At 37.8% G+C, this 18,986-nt stretch overlaps 1 protein-coding gene across 3 annotated transcripts in view; it reads left to right on the top strand.

Moving 5' to 3' along the window:
- Positions 1-18,986, top strand: part of LOC141491090 (aldehyde oxidase 2-like) — a 144,924-nt gene that overhangs the window by 69,633 nt on the left and 56,305 nt on the right. For all 3 annotated transcript variants that reach the window (XM_074191678.1, XM_074191679.1, XM_074191680.1), the window contains 7 exons: positions 1,896-2,018; positions 4,906-5,002; positions 10,144-10,268; positions 11,195-11,328; positions 12,794-12,881; positions 16,394-16,480; positions 16,710-16,901. In XM_074191678.1, the coding sequence (XP_074047779.1) occupies positions 1,896-2,018; positions 4,906-5,002; positions 10,144-10,268; positions 11,195-11,328; positions 12,794-12,881; positions 16,394-16,480; positions 16,710-16,901 (846 nt within the window). The remainder of the gene's footprint in view (positions 1-1,895; positions 2,019-4,905; positions 5,003-10,143; positions 10,269-11,194; positions 11,329-12,793; positions 12,882-16,393; positions 16,481-16,709; positions 16,902-18,986) is intronic.

Below are 18,986 nucleotides of genomic sequence, written 5' to 3'. Positions count from 1 at the left end.
ATAATGATACCTACCTCAAATGTTAGCTGTGGAAATTAAATTAAATATAAAGGACTTTGTAAAACTTAAAATGCTATATAAATACAGGCTATTATTGTGATTTGCAAATTAGAAGTAATAATACCTGCTTTCTTAACCCAAAGAAGGCAGCAAGGAGAATTGTAGGTGATAATATATATGGAAGTAGGTTGCAAAGTACACAATACTATACATCTTAAAGGTTCTATTTAGAGTGGAGACAGCAGAAGACAAAAAAAGTTTGAGACTTCCTCTTTTCTAGACTCCCCACATCTTCTCAAGGAAACCCCCAAGGCTATTTTATGTGAAGGTTGTCCCTTTCTAATCTTTTCTGGTTGAATGTCTTCTTTCAATAAAAATGTTTTAAATGTACTGGTCAACCATGATGAATCACACTACCTATCTACTGACAGAGAGCTGATGGGCTCAGGGTATAAGAAGAGACTTATTTTTGGGACATGACCATTGTGAGAATTTGTTTTGCTTGACCATGCATATTTGTTGCAAGGATTTTGTTTCTCTTTTTAAATGGAAGAGGGAGATGAGAGAGAGAAAAATGTATTTTTGTTCATTAAAAAATAAAATTTATTTTAAAAACTTAACTGACAAGTTCAGAGAATGTTTACTCATCACAAAAGTGTTCTGCAAATTATTCCACAGGACAATGTCAGAAAGAAGATAGTATCTGCAGGGCTGCCCCATGTACAGAAATCTGTGCCCCCTCCAGGTTCTATTTCTCATGTTAGGCACTAAAGGAATGTACAGGATTCTTTAAACTTTTTCCAAAAAATATCTTTAAAAATATGGTTTTGGGATAACAAGGTAGCATGGTGGATAAAACACTGGAGTCAGGAGGACCTGAGTTCAAATGTGATCTCAGAACTTACTAGCTGTGTAACCTTAGGCAAGTCACTTAAGTCCAATTTTACTCCTCCACCCAAATAAAAAGAATAATATAGCTTTACATCCATGGGGCAGAATGAATGGTCACCAAGCAGTGACAACATCTTCTTATCACATGAGTGTGCTAATTAGTGTCTGTATCAGAGGAGTCTAACTCAAAAAGAAATGGGCCCTGGGGTGGCTAGGTAGCCCAGTGGGGGCGGCTAGGTGGTGCAGTGGGGGCGGCTAGGTGGTGCAGTGGATAAAACACCGGCCCTGGAGTCAGGAGTACCTGGGTTCAAATCTGGTCTCAGACACTTAATAATTACCTAGCTGTGTGGTCTTGGGGAAGCCACTTAACCCCATTTGCCTTGCAAAAACCTAAAAAAAAAAGAAAAGAAAGAAAAGAAATGGGCCCACTAAAACCTTACATAAGGATTCGTGCAGCCATGTATTTGACTTGGGAAATCACATATTAATGTTACTTGTGTTCTATTGTATTTTAATTTATTATGTTAAATATTTCCCACTTAAATTTTTGTATGCTTCTGCAGTATCCTTGGTATATGTTTGACACCTTTGTTCTATATACACCAACATGGCAGATTTTTTTTACAAGCATAGCCTAGCAATTTATTATAGATTCCTTTGTAGGAAACCAATGTGGGCCACTAATACTATATTCAGAATTTCAAATTTAAAAAGACCTTTCCCTAGAGTAAGTCCTTACCGGAGCAACAGATTATTACCTATATGCCCTTGAGCAGGTCACCTTCACTCTATGAGGTAGCTTCCTAGTCTGTAAAATGAGGAATTGGACCAGATGACCTTTAAGGTAATTTCTAGTTCTTAATCTATAATCCTATAAACCCTTAATTATTTTAGATTATTGTTATTACTTCAACAATCACATCTAAGGAACCAGAAAGGTTGAGTTTAGCAATTAAAGTAAGCCAGTGCTTTCCACCTGGTCATTATGTTGGGTTTTCCTGCAGGTGCTTTGTGTGGGTCATATTATCTGTGCTGTGGTTGCTGAGTCAGATGTTGATGCAAAGCAGGCAGTTGAGAAGGTGAAGATCATTTATCAGGACCTGGAACCCGTGATTTTCTCTATTGAGGTAACTGAGATTTTCAAGTCTCTTAGCCACAGAACTGTGGAATTGTTTATCTTTCTTTTTTTTTTATTAAAGGTATTATTTGAGTTTTACAATTTTCCCCCAAATCTTACTTTCCCACCCATGGAAAGCAATCTGTCAGTCTTTACTTTGTTTCCATGTTCTACATGGATCCAAATTGAGTGTGATGAGAGAGAAATCATATCCTTAAGGAAGAGATTAAACTAAGAGATAACAAGATCAGACAATAAGATATCTGGTTTTTTTTTCTAAATTAAAGGGAATAGTCCTTGAATTTTGTTCAAACCCCACGGCTCTTTCTCTGAATACAGATGGCACTCTCCATTGCAGACAGCCCAAAATTGTCCCTGATTGTTGCACTGATGGAATGAGCGAGTCCTTCAAGGTTGATCATTGTCCCCATGTTGCTGTTAGGGTGCACAATGTCTTTCTGGTTCTGCTCATCTCACTCAGCATCAGTTCATGCAAATCCTTCCAGGTTTCCCTGAATTCCCATCCCTCCTGGTTTCTAATAGAACAATAGTGTTCCATCACATACATATACCACAGTTTGATAAGCCATTCCCAATTGAAGGACAATTTACTTGATTTCCAATTCTTTGCCACCACAAACAGGGCTACTATGAATACTTTTGTACAAGTGATGTTTTTACCCTTTTTCATCATCTCTTCAGGATATAGACCCAGTGGTGGTATTGCTGGATCAAAGGGTATTTGTTTTATCTTTCTGATGATCTTGTACAGTGCTCTTTTTCGAGTCAACTTCACTGATGAATAGTTTTCTTTTCTTTTGGTGAAGATACATTTTTTTTGTATGTAAAGTACAATTGTTTCCAAGATAGTGCCCTTGGAGGAGTAGGACATCTCTAAAAGATTCATAGAACTCATAGGATAATGCAGTTAAATTGGATTTTGAATTATATGTCATCTAATTCAGTTACAGAATTCCCACTATACAATTCCCTAACTGTTCCTAATCCAACCTCAGGCTAAAAATCTCCAGTGACTAGAAATTCTTTCTTTCCAAAGGCAACCCACTCCATCTTGGGACAGCTGTAATTGGAAGGAATTTTGTCCTGTCAAGCTGAAATCTGTCTTCTTTAAACTCTCTCTCTCTCTCTCTCTCTCTCTCTCTCTCTCTCTCTCTCTCTCTCTCTCGTGTCTTATTTCTCTCCTCAGGAATATAATCTCCATCAACATAATGATATGATAGCCCTTAAAATTGATAGTATCAAGGTGGGGGTGCACATATGTCAGCAACTGCTAAGTATGGACCCAACCTTATTTAAGAGCATCAGAATATGATGATGATTGTCCTTCATTCTCAAAGAAGACCATGACATCAGGGAGGTGATGCCATGACAGACATGTGAATTGGAAGTGAGTGGGAGGCTGTGCTAAGTCAGCAGTCTCACTTTCTCCTCCAGAGCCATCTGGGTTCAGTGGCTGTCAAAATGTCAACTTGAGGCTGGTCTTAGAGGAAGTTTCAGAATGGAAGCTAGGCCTGGGTTTGAGGAGTAGAGCATTTTTTTAGGTTCTTGCAAGGCAAATGGGGTTAAGTGGTTCACCCAAGGCCACACAGCTAGGTAATTATTAAGTGTCTGAGACCAGATTTGAACCCAGGTACTCCTGACTCCAAGGTTGGTGCTTTATCCACTACACCACTTAGCCGCCCAAGTAGAGGATTTTCAAGAGGGAAAAGGAGACCCTTACTCCCTCTCCTCTTTGTAATATACCTGAATCTCTATGAGCTACAGATGGGAGTCACTAACAATGTATTCAGGATTTTGAATGAAAAGAGGCTTTCACCAAATCACCTTAACCTCTATGAGGAATCTTTACAAATTTCAAGATGAGGGTTTGGGAGAATAAGAGAAGAGAGTCTAGTAACCCTAATGTGGAGAAGCCTTCTCTTTGAGGCTTCTTGGAATCTGGAGGAGGTAGCAAAAGTTCCCATTCTTTGGAGGTGCCCAGTTGATATAACTATTGTTAGTTACTCCTGCTTCCGTGCCTTACTTACTTGCCATCTGCTGTGACCAAGACCCTCTGGTGTGGTGCTGAGGAAACAGTCTACTGTCCTATAGTGAGGTCCTCTCTACACCTTTCCTCCAAACTGTTCTCGTGGTGCTGCCTGACTGCTTCAGTAGTGTTTTTACCTGATGAAGCCCAGTACCTGTTAGGAATTAGGAAAGTCATCTGATCTCCACCTTTTATTCCCAACAATCACCACACCTATCCCTGTTACCTTAGGCAATTCTAGTTAAATCAGGAAATCTTAACTAGAAAGATAACTAACACATCTAAGTAAATATAGAATAGACGCACAAAAAAAATTTTAAGCAATTTGGAAGGAAATACAATTTGGCATTATTATTGACAAGGTTCATGAGGGAACCCTGGCCCTGTCACCAGTTTTTCCTACCAGATCAAGTGGGTAAAAGCTCATATGTTTCCACTATTGTTCTGCCTATCTCCATACATTAACGAATCTCTCCATGCTGACCTCTTTGTGTCACTCTGGTATTTTCTGAGGACAAGGAGCCAATTTGAAGATGTCAATGTTTATAGGAGAGATAATTTGAGAGTGAAGAAGAAGTGGAAGAATTCCCTCTTTCCCCAAAAAGTAGAGACAAACTTGAGACTTTATAATTGATACCTCTCTCCCATCATATCTTTACACATTTCATTAAAACCAGAGTACCCTTTCATCTGCTTGTTGTTCCAGTGATTCTAACTCATTCTTGCTCTTTTTTAGTCCTTTTTTCAAAATGAGTGTTTCAGGAAATTATTGAGTTTTTGCTTTAAAAGGAAATGATAATGGAAGACAAAGTAAGATATATTGCATTGTTTGCTTTTTTCCTTCCTTTAGGATGCAATAAGGCACAATTCATACCTGAGCCCTGAAAAAATACTAGAGCAAGGAAATGTGAAGGAGGCATTTGAAAATGTTGATCAAATTATTGAGGGTAAGCTGCTCTGTTTAATGATAATACATCTAATTTTGTCATTTTTAGAACTTTTATGGCATTAGAACAGACTATTCTGCTTTCAGAAACAAACAAAAAATTAGTTTCTGACCTGGAAGTGGAATTGGGAAGAGAATTGAGTTTGATAAGAGAATAATCCTGGGAATCTGCTCACCTTTTCCGTGACTCTGTTTTCTCATTTCTTAAACTGAGAGAATTGAACTATATGTCTAAGGCCCTAAATCATCATTACCAATAACAAGAACTAACAAAGCATTTAATATTCTTTAAAAAGAGAATTTATTAAGAAAAGGGATGTACTAGTGATACAAAAAAGGTAAAAACACTGCTTTCTAGGAATTCACATTCCACTAGGGAAGACAACATATAAACAACTTTAGTATGTATATATAAGAGAAATATAGCTATATCTATATATTTTCATTTTTTTTTTTCAGTTGTGTTTGGCTCTTTGGGGTTTTCTTGGCCCAGATACTGGAGAGATTTGCCATTTCCTTCTCCAGTTCATTTTACAGATGAGGAAATGGACACAAAGAAGGTTAAGTTGACTTGCCCAGGGTCACACAGTCACTAAGTGTCTTAGGGTCGATTTGAGGTCAATAAAATGAGACTTCCTTTCTCCAGGCCCAGCATTTTATCCACTATGCCACCAAGCTGCATATATATATATATATATATATATATATATATATATATATATATATATATATATATATGTATAATATATATTATACATATATATGTATGTATATGTACATGTATGTGTATATAATGTGTTTATTGTATCTTTATATGTATGTGTATATGTGTGTATCCATATGTATGTATGGTGTAAAAAAAGTGTAATCTCTGAGGGCAGACATGAAGTGGCGGAAGAAGAAATTAGAAAAGACATCTTACAGAAAGGGGGATTTGAGTTGAGTCTTGAAGGAGGCCAACAGTCCTAAGGAGTGAACCATGTCAGGAAAGATTGGGGTGGAGTGGATATATGCAAGAAAGGAGACAATTTCCCAAGACTTCACAACTGATTAGATATCTGGATTGAGTGGATAGTTAAGGATGATACCAAGGTATCCAGCCTGGGTGATTGGAAAGATGGGGTACTCTAAGTCTATGATCCTGTGATCCAATAAGTGTCCCATCTCCCCCACCTCCCTCAACAACAGACAGTATGGCATAGTGGAAAATTATTAGATTTTATTCAGACCCTACAATTTATTAAATGGTCAAATCTCTTCTCTTCTCTGGGCCTCCTTTTCCCATTTCTAAAACAAATAGATTAAACTAAGAACTCTAAAGTTACTTGGGCCTTAGGCCTAATTAGGGTAAGACGGGGAGGAAGACAATGTTACCTTGTACTAACTATTGTGTTTGCTTGGCTACATTGGCACATGTTAAAATCAGAATGAAAGTCCAAGATAGGGGACAGAGCCAAGATGGCGACAAGAGCGGATCCTCTCTTAGGCGCTCTCTCATAAAATTTACAAACTAAGGACTCTAACTAACGAGAGACAGAACCTACAGAGGGACCCAGTGAGGCAGTTCTCCTACTCAAGGTAACCTGGAAAAGAGCAGAAAGGCTCTGCTCCTCGGGGTCAGAGGGGCGGCCCACCGGAGGGGTGGCCCCCCAGAGCCAAAGAACTTCAGCCTCCCGGAGGCAGCCCCAGGGCACTGGGAGCCGGGCTCACAGCAGCGGGGGAGTCTCCTGACCTATGCCCTGGGGAGCACCTGGCACAACTTGGGGGAACAACGGGGGACATATGCCAGAGCGAGCACGTGAAGCCCAGCCCTCAGGGCACACAGCGAGAAGCTTGGCTATGGCAGCCCAGATCTAGGAAACAGAAGCAGGCGGAGCGCCCAGGGCATGAGCCCATTGAACCTAGGGAGGGAGCAGAGAGAGACTGCCGAGCTCTGGCCCTGGAACAGGACTCTGAGGCTCTGACCACATTCAGATACTGATTGCAGTCTAGGACCCCCCCATAGAACAGCAGCCCCTCACCTCAGCCCCATGGCAGAGGGGGGCACATATGATCATTCACAGACCAGGAGGGAGGACAGAGCCTCTCACACTGAGACCCTTATGGGAGTGTCCCAAAAGCTCAGGAAGCACCCCAAAAGTAGGCTTAGGCTGGAAAAATGAGCAAGCAGAAAAACAAGAGGAACACCTTGAGAAATACATTATCTATGATCCCAAGAAGGATCAAAACACTCAGTCTGAAGATAAGGAAGCACAACTTCCTGCATCTAAAGACTCCAAGAAAAACAGAAATTGGGCTCAGGCTATGACAGAGCTCAAAAAAGACTTTGAAAATCAAATGAGGGAGTTACAAGAAAAACTGGGAAAAGAAAGGAGAGAGATGCAGGAAAAACATGAAAATGAAGTCAGCAGCTTAGTCAAGGAAATCCAAAAAAATGCTGAAGAAAATAGCATGCTAAAAACCAGCTTAGGTCAAATGGATAAAACAGTTCAAAAAGTTATTGAGGAGAAGAATGCTTTAAAAAGCAGAATTGGCCAGATGGAAAAAGAGATAAGAAAACTCTCTGAGGAAAATAAATCCTTCAGACAAAGAACAGAACTCAGGGAGACTGATGAATTTACAAGAAATCAGGACTCAATACTTCAAAACCAAAAGAATGAAAAATTAGAAGAAAATGTGAAACATCTCATTGAAAAAAACAACTGATATGGAAAACAGATTTAGGAAAGATAATTTAAAAATTATTGGAATACCTGAAAGTCATGATCAGGAAAAGAGCCTTGACATCATTTTCAAAGAATTACTACAAAGAATTGCCCTGATATCCTAAAAGCAGAGGGCAAAATAGAAATAGAGAGAATCCACTGATCTCACCCCCCTGAGAAAGAGATCCCCCAAAAACCAACCCCCAGGAATATTATAGCCAAGTTCCAGAACTCCCAGGTCAAAGAGAAAATACTACAAGCAGCCAGAAGGACACAATTCAAATACCATGGAGCTGCAATCAGGATCTCACAGGATTTAGCAGCAACTAAAGCTCCTAAGGCTTGGAATACAATATACTGGAAGGCAAAAGAGCTTAGAATGCAACCAAGAATCAACTACCCAGCAAAACTGAATGTCCTCTTCCAGGAAAAAGATGGACTTTCATTGAACCAGGGGAATTTCAAATGTTCCTGTTGGAATGGCCAGAGCTGAACAGAAGGTTTGATCTTCAAATATAGAACTCAGGTGAAGCATAGAGATTGAAGGAGAAGGTGAAAATATGAGGGACTTAATGATAATGATAATGAACTGCATGTATTCCTGTATAGAAAAATGACACTGATAATCTCATATGAACTGTCTCAATTAACAGAGCAGGTAGAAGGAGATTCTATAGATGAAGCACAGGAGAAAGCTGAATTTGAAGATAAAATATGGTGTAAAAATGGTGTTGATAGAAAAAAGGGAAATGTAATGGGAGAAAGAAAAAGAAGAGGGGCAATAGGCCAAGCTATTTCATATAATAAGATTTTTCTTTATTGCAATGAGCTATTGCAATGATATGGAAGGGGGGAAGGCAAGGGGGAATGAGGGAATCTTCGCTCTCATCAGAGGTGGGTAGGAGAGGAAACAGCATATATACTCAATAGGGTATAGACATCTGGAGTAAGAAGGAGAGAAGAGGACAGGGGGAAGAGGGGGATGTGAATGAAGGAGGAGAGGATGGACCATGGGGGGAGAGTAGTCAGATATAACACATTTTCTTTTTTACTTCTTGCAAGGGGCTGGGATTGGATGGCCTGTCCAGGACCATAGGGCCAGGTGGATGCTGGGCCTAAGGGGTGGTATGGGGGCTCAGGGCCTCTTGGCCCTAGGGCCAGGGATCTGTCTGCTGTGCCACTCAGCGACCCTACAGCAGAGTCAGAGTGAAAGGAGAGAGAAAATATAGTGCATGGTAGTGGAGAAATATGAAAGAAGGGAGTTGCAATCAGCAATGGCAACAGTGGAAAAATATGGAAGTAACTTTTGCAATGGACTTATAAAGAATGTGATCCACCCACGACAGAGTTGGAGGTGTTGGAACACAGACTGAAGCACATTTTTTATTATTATTATTATTTTGGATGGGTACAGGGCAAATGGGGCTGGGTGGCCTGCCTGGGGCCACATAGCAGGGTGATTGTTGGGTGTCTGAGGCCGGATTTGGACCCGGGTGCTCCTGGCTCAAGGGCCAGTGCTCTGTCCACCACCCAGCCACCCCTACTATTATTACTATTTTATTTTATTTTGGGTCTTTTTTTTCTTTTTTTTGGTTTTTGCAGGGCAATGGGGTTGGAGTGGCTTGCATGGGGTCACACAGCTGAGTGATTGTTGGGTGTATGGGGCCGGATGTGGGCTCCAGTGCACCTGGCTCCAGGGCTGGTGCTCCATCCACTGCACCATCTGGCCATACCTACAATTATTACTATTATTTTTTTCTATTTTAATTTTTTTCTCTCCCCTTTACTTTATCGCTCAAGTGAGTCTATATTTTGGGGGGAGGGGGTATTTTGTTTACTCTTAAACAAGAATATTTTATTAATGTATAAAAAAACATTATTTGTACAAAATGAGAATAAATAAATATAAAAGAAGAAGAGAAAGTCCAAGATAATCTGCCCACTTCTGAGTTTAATGCACTGTACCTAATTTATCTTGTTCATCTTACTTGCAACTTCTTTGTAGGAGTGACATTATTGGAATTATTTCTTGGGAGAAGCATAGAGAAGAGAATTTTTGCAGACGTTTTTTTTATTTGGAAACAAAGTCTAGAAGTTAAAACCCAGAGTTTAGTCAGTTATTTAGTCAGAATAACCCAGTTATTCTGGGTTAAACCCAGAATAAAGTCAGTGAGCCACCAAACCCAATGTATAGAATATCCACAATTTGTTCCCAAGTCCACTTTAAAAGGGTCATTCATATCAACTTCTACTACATCAGTTCTGAGAACCAGCAAATGTGAATGTGAATTACTTGTGAAAAATAATAATAATAATAATAAAAATAAGTCAGTAATGAATGTCCCAGTTCCTTTACTAGGGAGCGGTAGCCCCCTGCCAGGCCACACCCTGTACTGTAGCTGCCCACCAAGGATTTCTTATGTTTGGAATTGAACAGGTGAGCTGCATGTTGGAGGACAGGAACATTTTTACATGGAAACACAAAGAGTGCTTGTCATCCCAAAAACCGAGGACAAAGAGATGGAGATTTATATATCGACCCAGGATCCATCCCATGTACAGGTAAGGGATCCACTATCTTTCCAACCTCCCTTCAGCCTTCCTTTATTTTACTGATCTGCTGCTATAAGCCTTTCAAATGATGTCAGTTGTATCCACAGGAACCCCATTTCAGACTACTGGATATCACTGGGGAAGTAGAAAGTAAAAAAACTTTACATCAATTTTCAAAAGGGGAAATCTACTGGTTTACTTTTTTTTAAAGACATTTTCACTTGCAATACTGTTACATAAACTCAATCTGATATTAATGTTAAATTGTTAATCATACTGGTTCTTTTAAAATATTGTTAATCATATTATTTTAAAGCTTTGATTTATTATTATTATTGTTATCATACATACATTATTATTATTATCATACAATGACTTCTTTTGTGGTCTTTCAATGTTTGGGAGCTCATTCTTATCTTCTTTTTGAATGTCTTAAAAAGACCTTTGAAAAGGGATGGCTGTGGATAGAGCACTGGTCCTGGAGTTGGGAGGAACTGAATTCAAATTTGGCCCCAGATGCTAACAAGTAGTAGCTGTGTGACCATGGGCAAGTCACTTAACTCCAATTGCCTCCAAAAAAAAAAAGTCCTTTGAAAACTCCTGCCTGGGTGAGAGAAGACCTTAGTTTTAACAACACCAGAGTCAATTCCCCCACCTGAAAAAGTATGGAAGATGAATGGACTGTTCACAAATGAGCCCCACAATTCAATTTAACATGAAAATTAGGGTACTAAGCATATTGTCTAATGAACACAAAGAAATAAAAAAAAAAAGAATATACAATGAAAATACAAAATAATTGAGTGAATGGACCAGAAATAGCCTCTCAGAGAGAACGATACAGTCAATGCATTGCTGTGTTTTATTGAAGTTCATGCAGTGTTTCTGAAAATATAGTTTAAGATTTCACTTTTTAAATCCTATCATTTTTACAGAAAACAGTATCCACTACTTTAAGCATCCCCATCAACAGGATCACATGCCATGTAAAACGAGTGGGAGGAGGCTTTGGGGGAAAGGTCTCCAAACCAGCTGTGTACGGTGCAATTACTGCTGTGGCTGCTAACAAGTAAGTGGGGCAAGGGATAAACAAGTTGCGGCTTTAATTGTGCATGCATAACCTATATCAGATTACTGGTTATCCTAGAGTGGGAGCAAAAGGGTGGGAAGTAGAAAACTTTACAAAACTGAATGTTGAAAATTATCTTTACATATAATTGGAAAAATAAATTATAAAAAATTAAAAAAAAAGTTGGTGTTTGAGAAATGCTTTTGGACATGGTGACTAGTTAACCATGTCCTTGGGGTAATTATGTTAACTTTCTTTCTCATCTTTGGTCCAATGGTGATGAAAATACCTACTTTACAAGTTTATAGTGTGGAGCAGAAGGAAAGGGGCATCATAGAAGGCTTAAAAAAGGCTTACAAATATCAAATAGCTAGGCAATTCTAGTAAATTGACTTGGGAGCAGGGGGAAATGCAAGGAACACACCCAATCTCTATGCAGCCTTCAAGTAGAAAGAGGGAAGCTATTTTTTTTCCCCTGCTCTTTCCTTCTTCATCTCATACACTCAAGGAAGGGAAGAGGGAAGAGGGAAAAGAGAAAGGCCCTTTCTCTTCCCTGGAGATAGATGTCACTTTTAGACCAAGAAGCTTTCCCAGCTTATTTGCCAAAGTCACTCCCTTACTTTAAATGCTGCCAAAGTCACTCCCATACTGTAAATGCTTCCACATTTATAGATAATTTACAGTAGACTTTATTTAATTTACTTTTCTTCTTTGGGTGTTCCATGAATATTTTCCATCAATTAGAATCACCTCTTCTGGTTCTTTTGACTTTGCATCTCTCCCCACATGCACATCTCCAACATTGACACTCATAGCATAGTCACTTTTGGGGTTTCTCTATGATGGGTCTGGCGGTGGGGAGAAGTGAAGAACATGCATAGAGGTTCAGAATATGAGAGCTGGAAGCAATCTCCTCATTTTACAGTTGCAGATACTACCTATATGATCTTAGACTAATAAATTACTGTTTCCTCCACTATAAAAAAGGTAGTTGGAACAGTTGGCCTGAGATTCCTCTTAGCTCTACCCAGTTCAAGGGCAGCTAGATGGTCTAGAGGACTGGCCCTGGGGTCAGGAAGGCTCATCTTTCTGATTTCAAATGTGGTCTCAGACTCAGAAATTAGAAGAAGTAGATTTGTGGTGCTAAGTCAGGAAGGAGGTATTGAGTTTTTGGTTGCAGTAAGACATCCAGAGGGATAATCAGAAAACAGGTAGAAATTTGGGAGGAACACCTAGAAGAGAATTTAAGGTTGGAAATCTAGGTTGAGGAGTGATATGCCTAAAAAGTATTAATTAAAATTCCAAGTGCACAAGTAAGAATAAGACAATATGAACAAAGCAAACCCAATAATGTGTGACCTTAGCCTCCTTTGGAAGACTCTTTAGCCTGTTAAACTAAAAAAAGAATGCATCATAATTTAGGCATTAAAAAAAAATCTGATTCATAAACATTTGTTTCTTTTAGAACTGGTCGTCCTGTTCGACTTGTTTTAGAAAGAAGAGAGGATATGTTAATAAAAGGGGGGAGACATCCACTTTTTGCAAAATACAAAGTAAGTATTAGGAACCTGGATGGTACTATATCTCATTAACTATATCCATTAGAGCTTTTAATTTCCTATTATTTTGGCATGATGCTGATTCAGTTGGCAAAGTTCTTTCAATGAATGGAAGAGAAAGTTGTTTCTAAGAAACTTTCCACAGATATAGTATGATTAGTAATAATAAGCAAGGACACCCAGGGTTTGAAGTTATTTCAGTCTTATAGCCACCACTGGATTCCAGGTTTCTTCCCTCTCTAGTATATAGATTATAATCTGCCTATCAAGCCAAAGGGCTGGGATTGAGTGGCCGCTCTCTCTTTATTGCCCACCTCCATTTTTAGTCTCAGTAGAAGATGAAGTCTTCATGAGATCAGCATGAAGTTGTCTAAAGTACTCATTACAGAGGTCTCCAAGGCCCCCCAATCCTGAGCTACATGCCCCATGATAATTATTTTATCAGTATGTTAAATCTTGGTCTGGAACATGCAATAATAATCTCTAGGATCATAGAAGAAGATTCCTTTCCATCCCTGATAACATCAACCAACTAAGCATATACATTGACTAATAGGAATAATAGCATATATGTGCAATATACATTATATATGAATGTATATATGTACATATGTATAATATATATAATCTGAATAATGGGATATACATATGTAAAAAACTGGAAACTATATGTAACATATCTATGTGTCAGATATAATGAAATATAGAAACTAGACAAAAATAAGATATGAATATATATGGAGAAGAAACCAACTGTTGCTATAAAATAAGATACAGGGGAAAGGAAGAAATTTGCTATCCATCATTCCAAATTTTCACTGATCATTTCTTGATGAGTCCATTAAGTAGGTCCATAGCCTGAATTCATGGCAATATCCAAAGACAGTTTTCAAATATTAAGGCACATCAGCATGGACACGAATCATAATCTTTGGTCATTAAAGAGTCCAAAAAAAGCACGGACCTTTTAAATAAAGTAATATAATATATAATATATAATTTCATTATGATATATTATATAATCTATATGTAAAGAATTTACTTTATAGCCTATTTCCAAATTTTTCTGCTTTGCCACAGGACTTGACTATGATAATTAAAAGTTAATGAGGGAGCAGCATTTCAGTTTAATTTTAAAGGATGAATAGAAATTCAACAATTGATAGAGGGGATTACAGATATAGAAAACTTTCAGCAAAATCTCTCAAGGCTGTAGTAGAAAGGAATATGACTGAATGGGTTAGAAATCATGATCTGAAAGGTCCCTTCAATTCTGAGATTCTATAATTGTGTACTGTTCTTTTAAGATACTTTTTGAAACCTTGATGCCATTATGTGATGGGTTTTTAATTGCTTAATAAGAAAATAATTATTATAAAAGGGAAACTATGTAAAGGAATAGGCTTTAAGACATTTTTAATAGCAATTCTTCATCAACATGAAAAATACTGAGGGAGCAGTTAGGTGGTGCAGTGGATAGAGCACTGACCCTAGAATCAGGAGGACCCAAGTTCAAATCAGGTCTCAGATACTTAATAATCGCCTAGCTGTGTGACCTTGGGCAAGTCACATAACCCCATTGCCTTAAATAAATACAAAATTTTAAAAACATGAAAAACACTGAAAGGAGGCATATACACATTTAGATATAAAAGCATCTTGACTATGAGGATTTGGGAGGGGCAGAATAAATGTCATAAACACATGCCTTAGGAGCAAAATCATTTCCCCTACATTTACTACCTTGTAACATTGAATGAACACCACTGGAAGACCTTTTGGTCATCTTAGGGGAATTCGCTTCATGAAACTATTAAACAAGGATACTTTTATGAAGTAGTTTGCTGAATCTTACTAGTGTCATGTCAAATGATGCTCATTGTCTAACTATATAAACAAATAAAAAAAATAGAATCATAGACTATTAGAATTGAAAAGGTCCTGAGAGAACTTCTAATCCAGTTCCCTCATTTTACAGATTAGGAAGCTGATGGCCACAGGGGTAAAACAAAATCCAAAATGGCAGAGCTGATTAGTGTCAAGAGTCAAGAATCAAATCCATGTTTCTTGAGTTCCAATAAAGTATTTTTTCTACAATCCCACACTCCTATAAATATATATATACTTATTTGAAAAATATATTTGAACCCATATATACCTAGATTATATATTTGTGGTTAATCATTACTTTATATTATTCCCCAAGGCCAAGATATTCAATAACTAGGATATTTAGGTTTATATTATATCATCCTCTGACAATACTGGTTCATGTAATTACAAAGCTTATTCATTGCTCTTTTCTTTTTTTTTAAATTCTATTTATGGCTGTGGGGTTAAGTGACTTGCTCAATGTCACACAGCTAGTGTCTAAGGCTGGATTTGAACTCAGGTCCTCCTGACTCTAGGGCCAGTACTCTGTCCACTGCACTAGGTGGCACCCCCCATTACTCTTTTCTATCAAACACTTGTGACGAAAAATTCTCAGCAACTTTACTTTCCAATGTCAAAAACAGAGTAAGGAGATTTTTTTGTCTTATACCTGCCCTCTCCATTCTCAGGCTCCAAATACAAATTGAAAGGTGGTTTACAACTAATTTACTTTTATTACATTACAATGAACTTAATAGATGTAAAATAGACTCCTTTACCATTGTTATTTTTTTTAGGTTTTTTGCAAGGCAAATGAGGTTAAGTGGCCTGCCCAAGGCCACACAGCTAGGTAATTATTAAGCCTCTGAGAGTGAATTTGAACCCAGGTACTCCTGACTCCAGGGCCAGTGCTCCATCTACTAGCCACCTAGCTGCCCTGCCATTGTTATTTTTAATACTTCAATGCTTGTTCTTATTATTTCCTTAATTTTGACCAATCAGAAAGAAGTCAGAAGATCTCCATTCTCTCAATTCATAGCTATAAATTGCAATTTATGGAATTTTTAAAAAAGAACTATAGTTTTGTCATTTTTCAGTAAATATGGCATGAATATAGGAGAAAGTGTGAAGAGTCACAGAAAAAACTAGTTATTATTTGGGAGAGAAAAGTCAGGGTTTCATCATTTTGGAAATGTAGATGTAGCTTTGATTATAAAGTAAGAAGAAAAACATACTAAAAGAAAAATATGGTAAATATAGAGCTAAAGAAAAAACAAGGCTCAGGGTCAGGAGACATGTGTCTAATCTAGCTATACCATTAACTAGTTAAAATATCTTGACCAAGTCACCTTCCTTCCCTTGTTTCTTCATCTGTATAATGAGAGAGTTAGATTAGATAATCCCATCCAACTCTGACATATAATAATATGGTTCTATGAATCCAGGGATTCCCTGTCAGTTAACAGCCAAGAAACCAGTTATTAGCAAGCTAATAACTCCTTATTAGGCAGATATCCACATCCCAAGAAGTATATTTTGTCTTTGGTTATTACCCCCAAAGTAAGGCCATTTTGGAACTTGTGTCCTTAATATAAAATACAGAATGGGTCTGAAAGATGCTTATTTTATCATAGGTAGGATTCATGAACAATGGGAGGATCAAGGCTATGGAGGCTGAATGCTATATTAATGGAGGCTATACCCTGGATGACTCTGAACTGGTAAGTACATTTTAAAAAGAACAACCTCATTGATTGCAAAATGGAATGTAAAAATTTTAAATTGGTTGAAATTACAGAAATTAATCCTTCTTAAACAGTCCCTTCAGTTCAGCAAATTAAACCACAAATTCTAAATTGAATTCAAATTGCTAAGAAATTCAAGTCTATGATTAATCTTAAAGAAAAAAATTATTTTGACTAATAGTCTTTAACATCACTCTTACTTTAGGTGATAGAATATCTTCTACTAAAACTGGAAAATGCTTATAAAATTAATAATCTCCGATTCTGGGGTCGAGCCTGCAAAACCAACTTGCCATCCAATACAGCCTTTCGTGGATTTGGTTTCCCACAGGGTGGATTATTGATGGAGTCTTGCATCACAGCTGTGGCAGCTAAATCTGGCTTCTCGCCAGAAAAGGTAAGTAGAGTCTAACAGGGATGACAACAGACCCCCCCCCACCGTGTGTGTATCTCTCTCTCTCTCTCTCTCTATCTCCCTCTCCCCCCCCCCCGTGTCTCTCTATGTGTGTGTGTGTCTCTGTCTCTGTCTCTCCCTCCCTCCCTCCTCTCCTGCCCCCCTCTCCTTCCCTCCCTCTCTACCTCCCTCTTGGTGACAGCCTCTTATTAGCAGAACAGAATAAAGAACATACATTCTAAAAAGAAAAATATGTAATGAAGATTAAAACAATTAGTAAAGAAATAATCTCACATGTAACACTTAGGAAATTATAGTATCATCCCCAAGTAAATGGAGGGAGAAGAAAAAAATCTCTGGAAACTCAAGCTTGGAGGCAAAGGAGATCCCAGAATAGGAAGGGGATATCATTGTCCATGGACTTCTAAAAGTTGATTCATGACAAGTTTCTTTACCTTTTACATGTTAATTTGGTTCTTAATTTGGGTCAGGTTTTTTTTTTAAAGACCAGTTTTTTTAAAATGCTGAGCACATTCCTTAAGAATATGATTTCTCTCTCATCACATTGAACTTAGATCAATGCATACCATGGAAACAATGTAAAGACTAACAGACCGCCTTCTGTGGGCGGGGGAGGGAAGCCAGATTAGGAGAAAAATTGTAAAATTCAAAATAAATATAATCTTTCAAAAATTAAAAAAAAAAGAGTGTTGAGAACAGAAGGAGATAAGCACAGGGAATTAGAGAGACTATATTGTGCCTAAGACAACCTTCCACGTGACAGGAAAATATTTCTCAGAATCCCTGGGCCACATTCTGGTAACAGTCTTTAATGATGACCTACACCTGAAACATTCAAAAGTTTCTTCAGAACCTCAAGTCCAAAGGGTGCCACCTGCTTTATAAACCAGGACAGGATAGAGCTCTCATTGTTTACATATTTTCCCTTCAAATATTGAGTCTATAGGATTCAGAAGCATGGATTCTCATTATGAGAAACTCCTCTTTTCTTCCATATTTCCTTATTTTCTTCTTTGAATTAGAAACAGATTTCTATGGGCAGAAATAAATTTTTCACTTGCATTTGAGAATTACTGTACTGCTAAGTGTTCTATTGGTACTTTCTGGAATAACCTGATAACATAGACAAAGAATTGTAATTATTGTATACCCAAATATCATATTCACAATTTCATGTTTAAAAACTTTTCAAAATTTCATATTTTATAATTCTTAGAAGTAATTTTAGAGAAGTAAAGACCAGTGGAATCCCAATTTTCAAACTCATCACCTCATTTCCCAATATGAAAATGTGTTATAGACAAAGAACAGAACAATTAGACCAGACTGTCATGGATGAGAATTAAGAGCTCTAATAGAGGTAGAGATAGATGAATTCATAGACCCCGTGGGATTTTAACTGTTCAGGATTTACTGCTGTAGACAAATAAAACTTTTTCTCCTCCTGGAGGCACTTTGAGGACAGAAGTGAGTAACAAAACACTAGGTGAGGTTGCTTGGGAGATAGAGACAGACAGAGAGAGATAAGGAGAGAGAGAGAAAAAGAAAGAGAGAGAGTCAGGGAGGGCTGACAGGGCCAGGGAGGGCAGCAAATTTAGGCCAGATTTTATAGTCTTATCCATTATCTAGGTAATAGTAGCAAAAAGGGAAATCCCTCTCCCCTTACATGAACAAAACCAAGAGAAGGTTGGAAACTGGGGGATGGAAATGAGAAGATAAATTTTACATTTAACAATGCAACAATAGGAGTCAATTTATATCTCAGGAGCTGATAGCATTCTACACTTTAACAATTTTAACAGCATAAAAGATTACAAAATGTAACGTAGCTGTGTGGCCTTGGGCAAGCCATTTAACCCCATTGCCTTGCAAAAAAACTTTTAAAAAAGATTACAAAATTTGTTTTTAATTATAAATTTCCTATATTCATAATTCTCTGCATCAAGACCAAGTATATTAGGAAGAAATCTGTGCTAGAGGAAATATAATTTTGGAAAGGTTGAGGGATTGATTCTTAAGGCACCTGAAAAAAAGAGGGAATATTGAACAATTTGGGGGAAAAAAAAA

Source organism: Macrotis lagotis, chromosome 6 (genome assembly GCF_037893015.1).
Source record: "Macrotis lagotis isolate mMagLag1 chromosome 6, bilby.v1.9.chrom.fasta, whole genome shotgun sequence".
Lineage (NCBI taxonomy): Eukaryota > Metazoa > Chordata > Mammalia > Peramelemorphia > Peramelidae > Macrotis > Macrotis lagotis.
The sequence above is the reverse complement of the archived record's forward strand: the minus strand, read 5'-3'. Positions and strand labels throughout refer to the sequence as shown.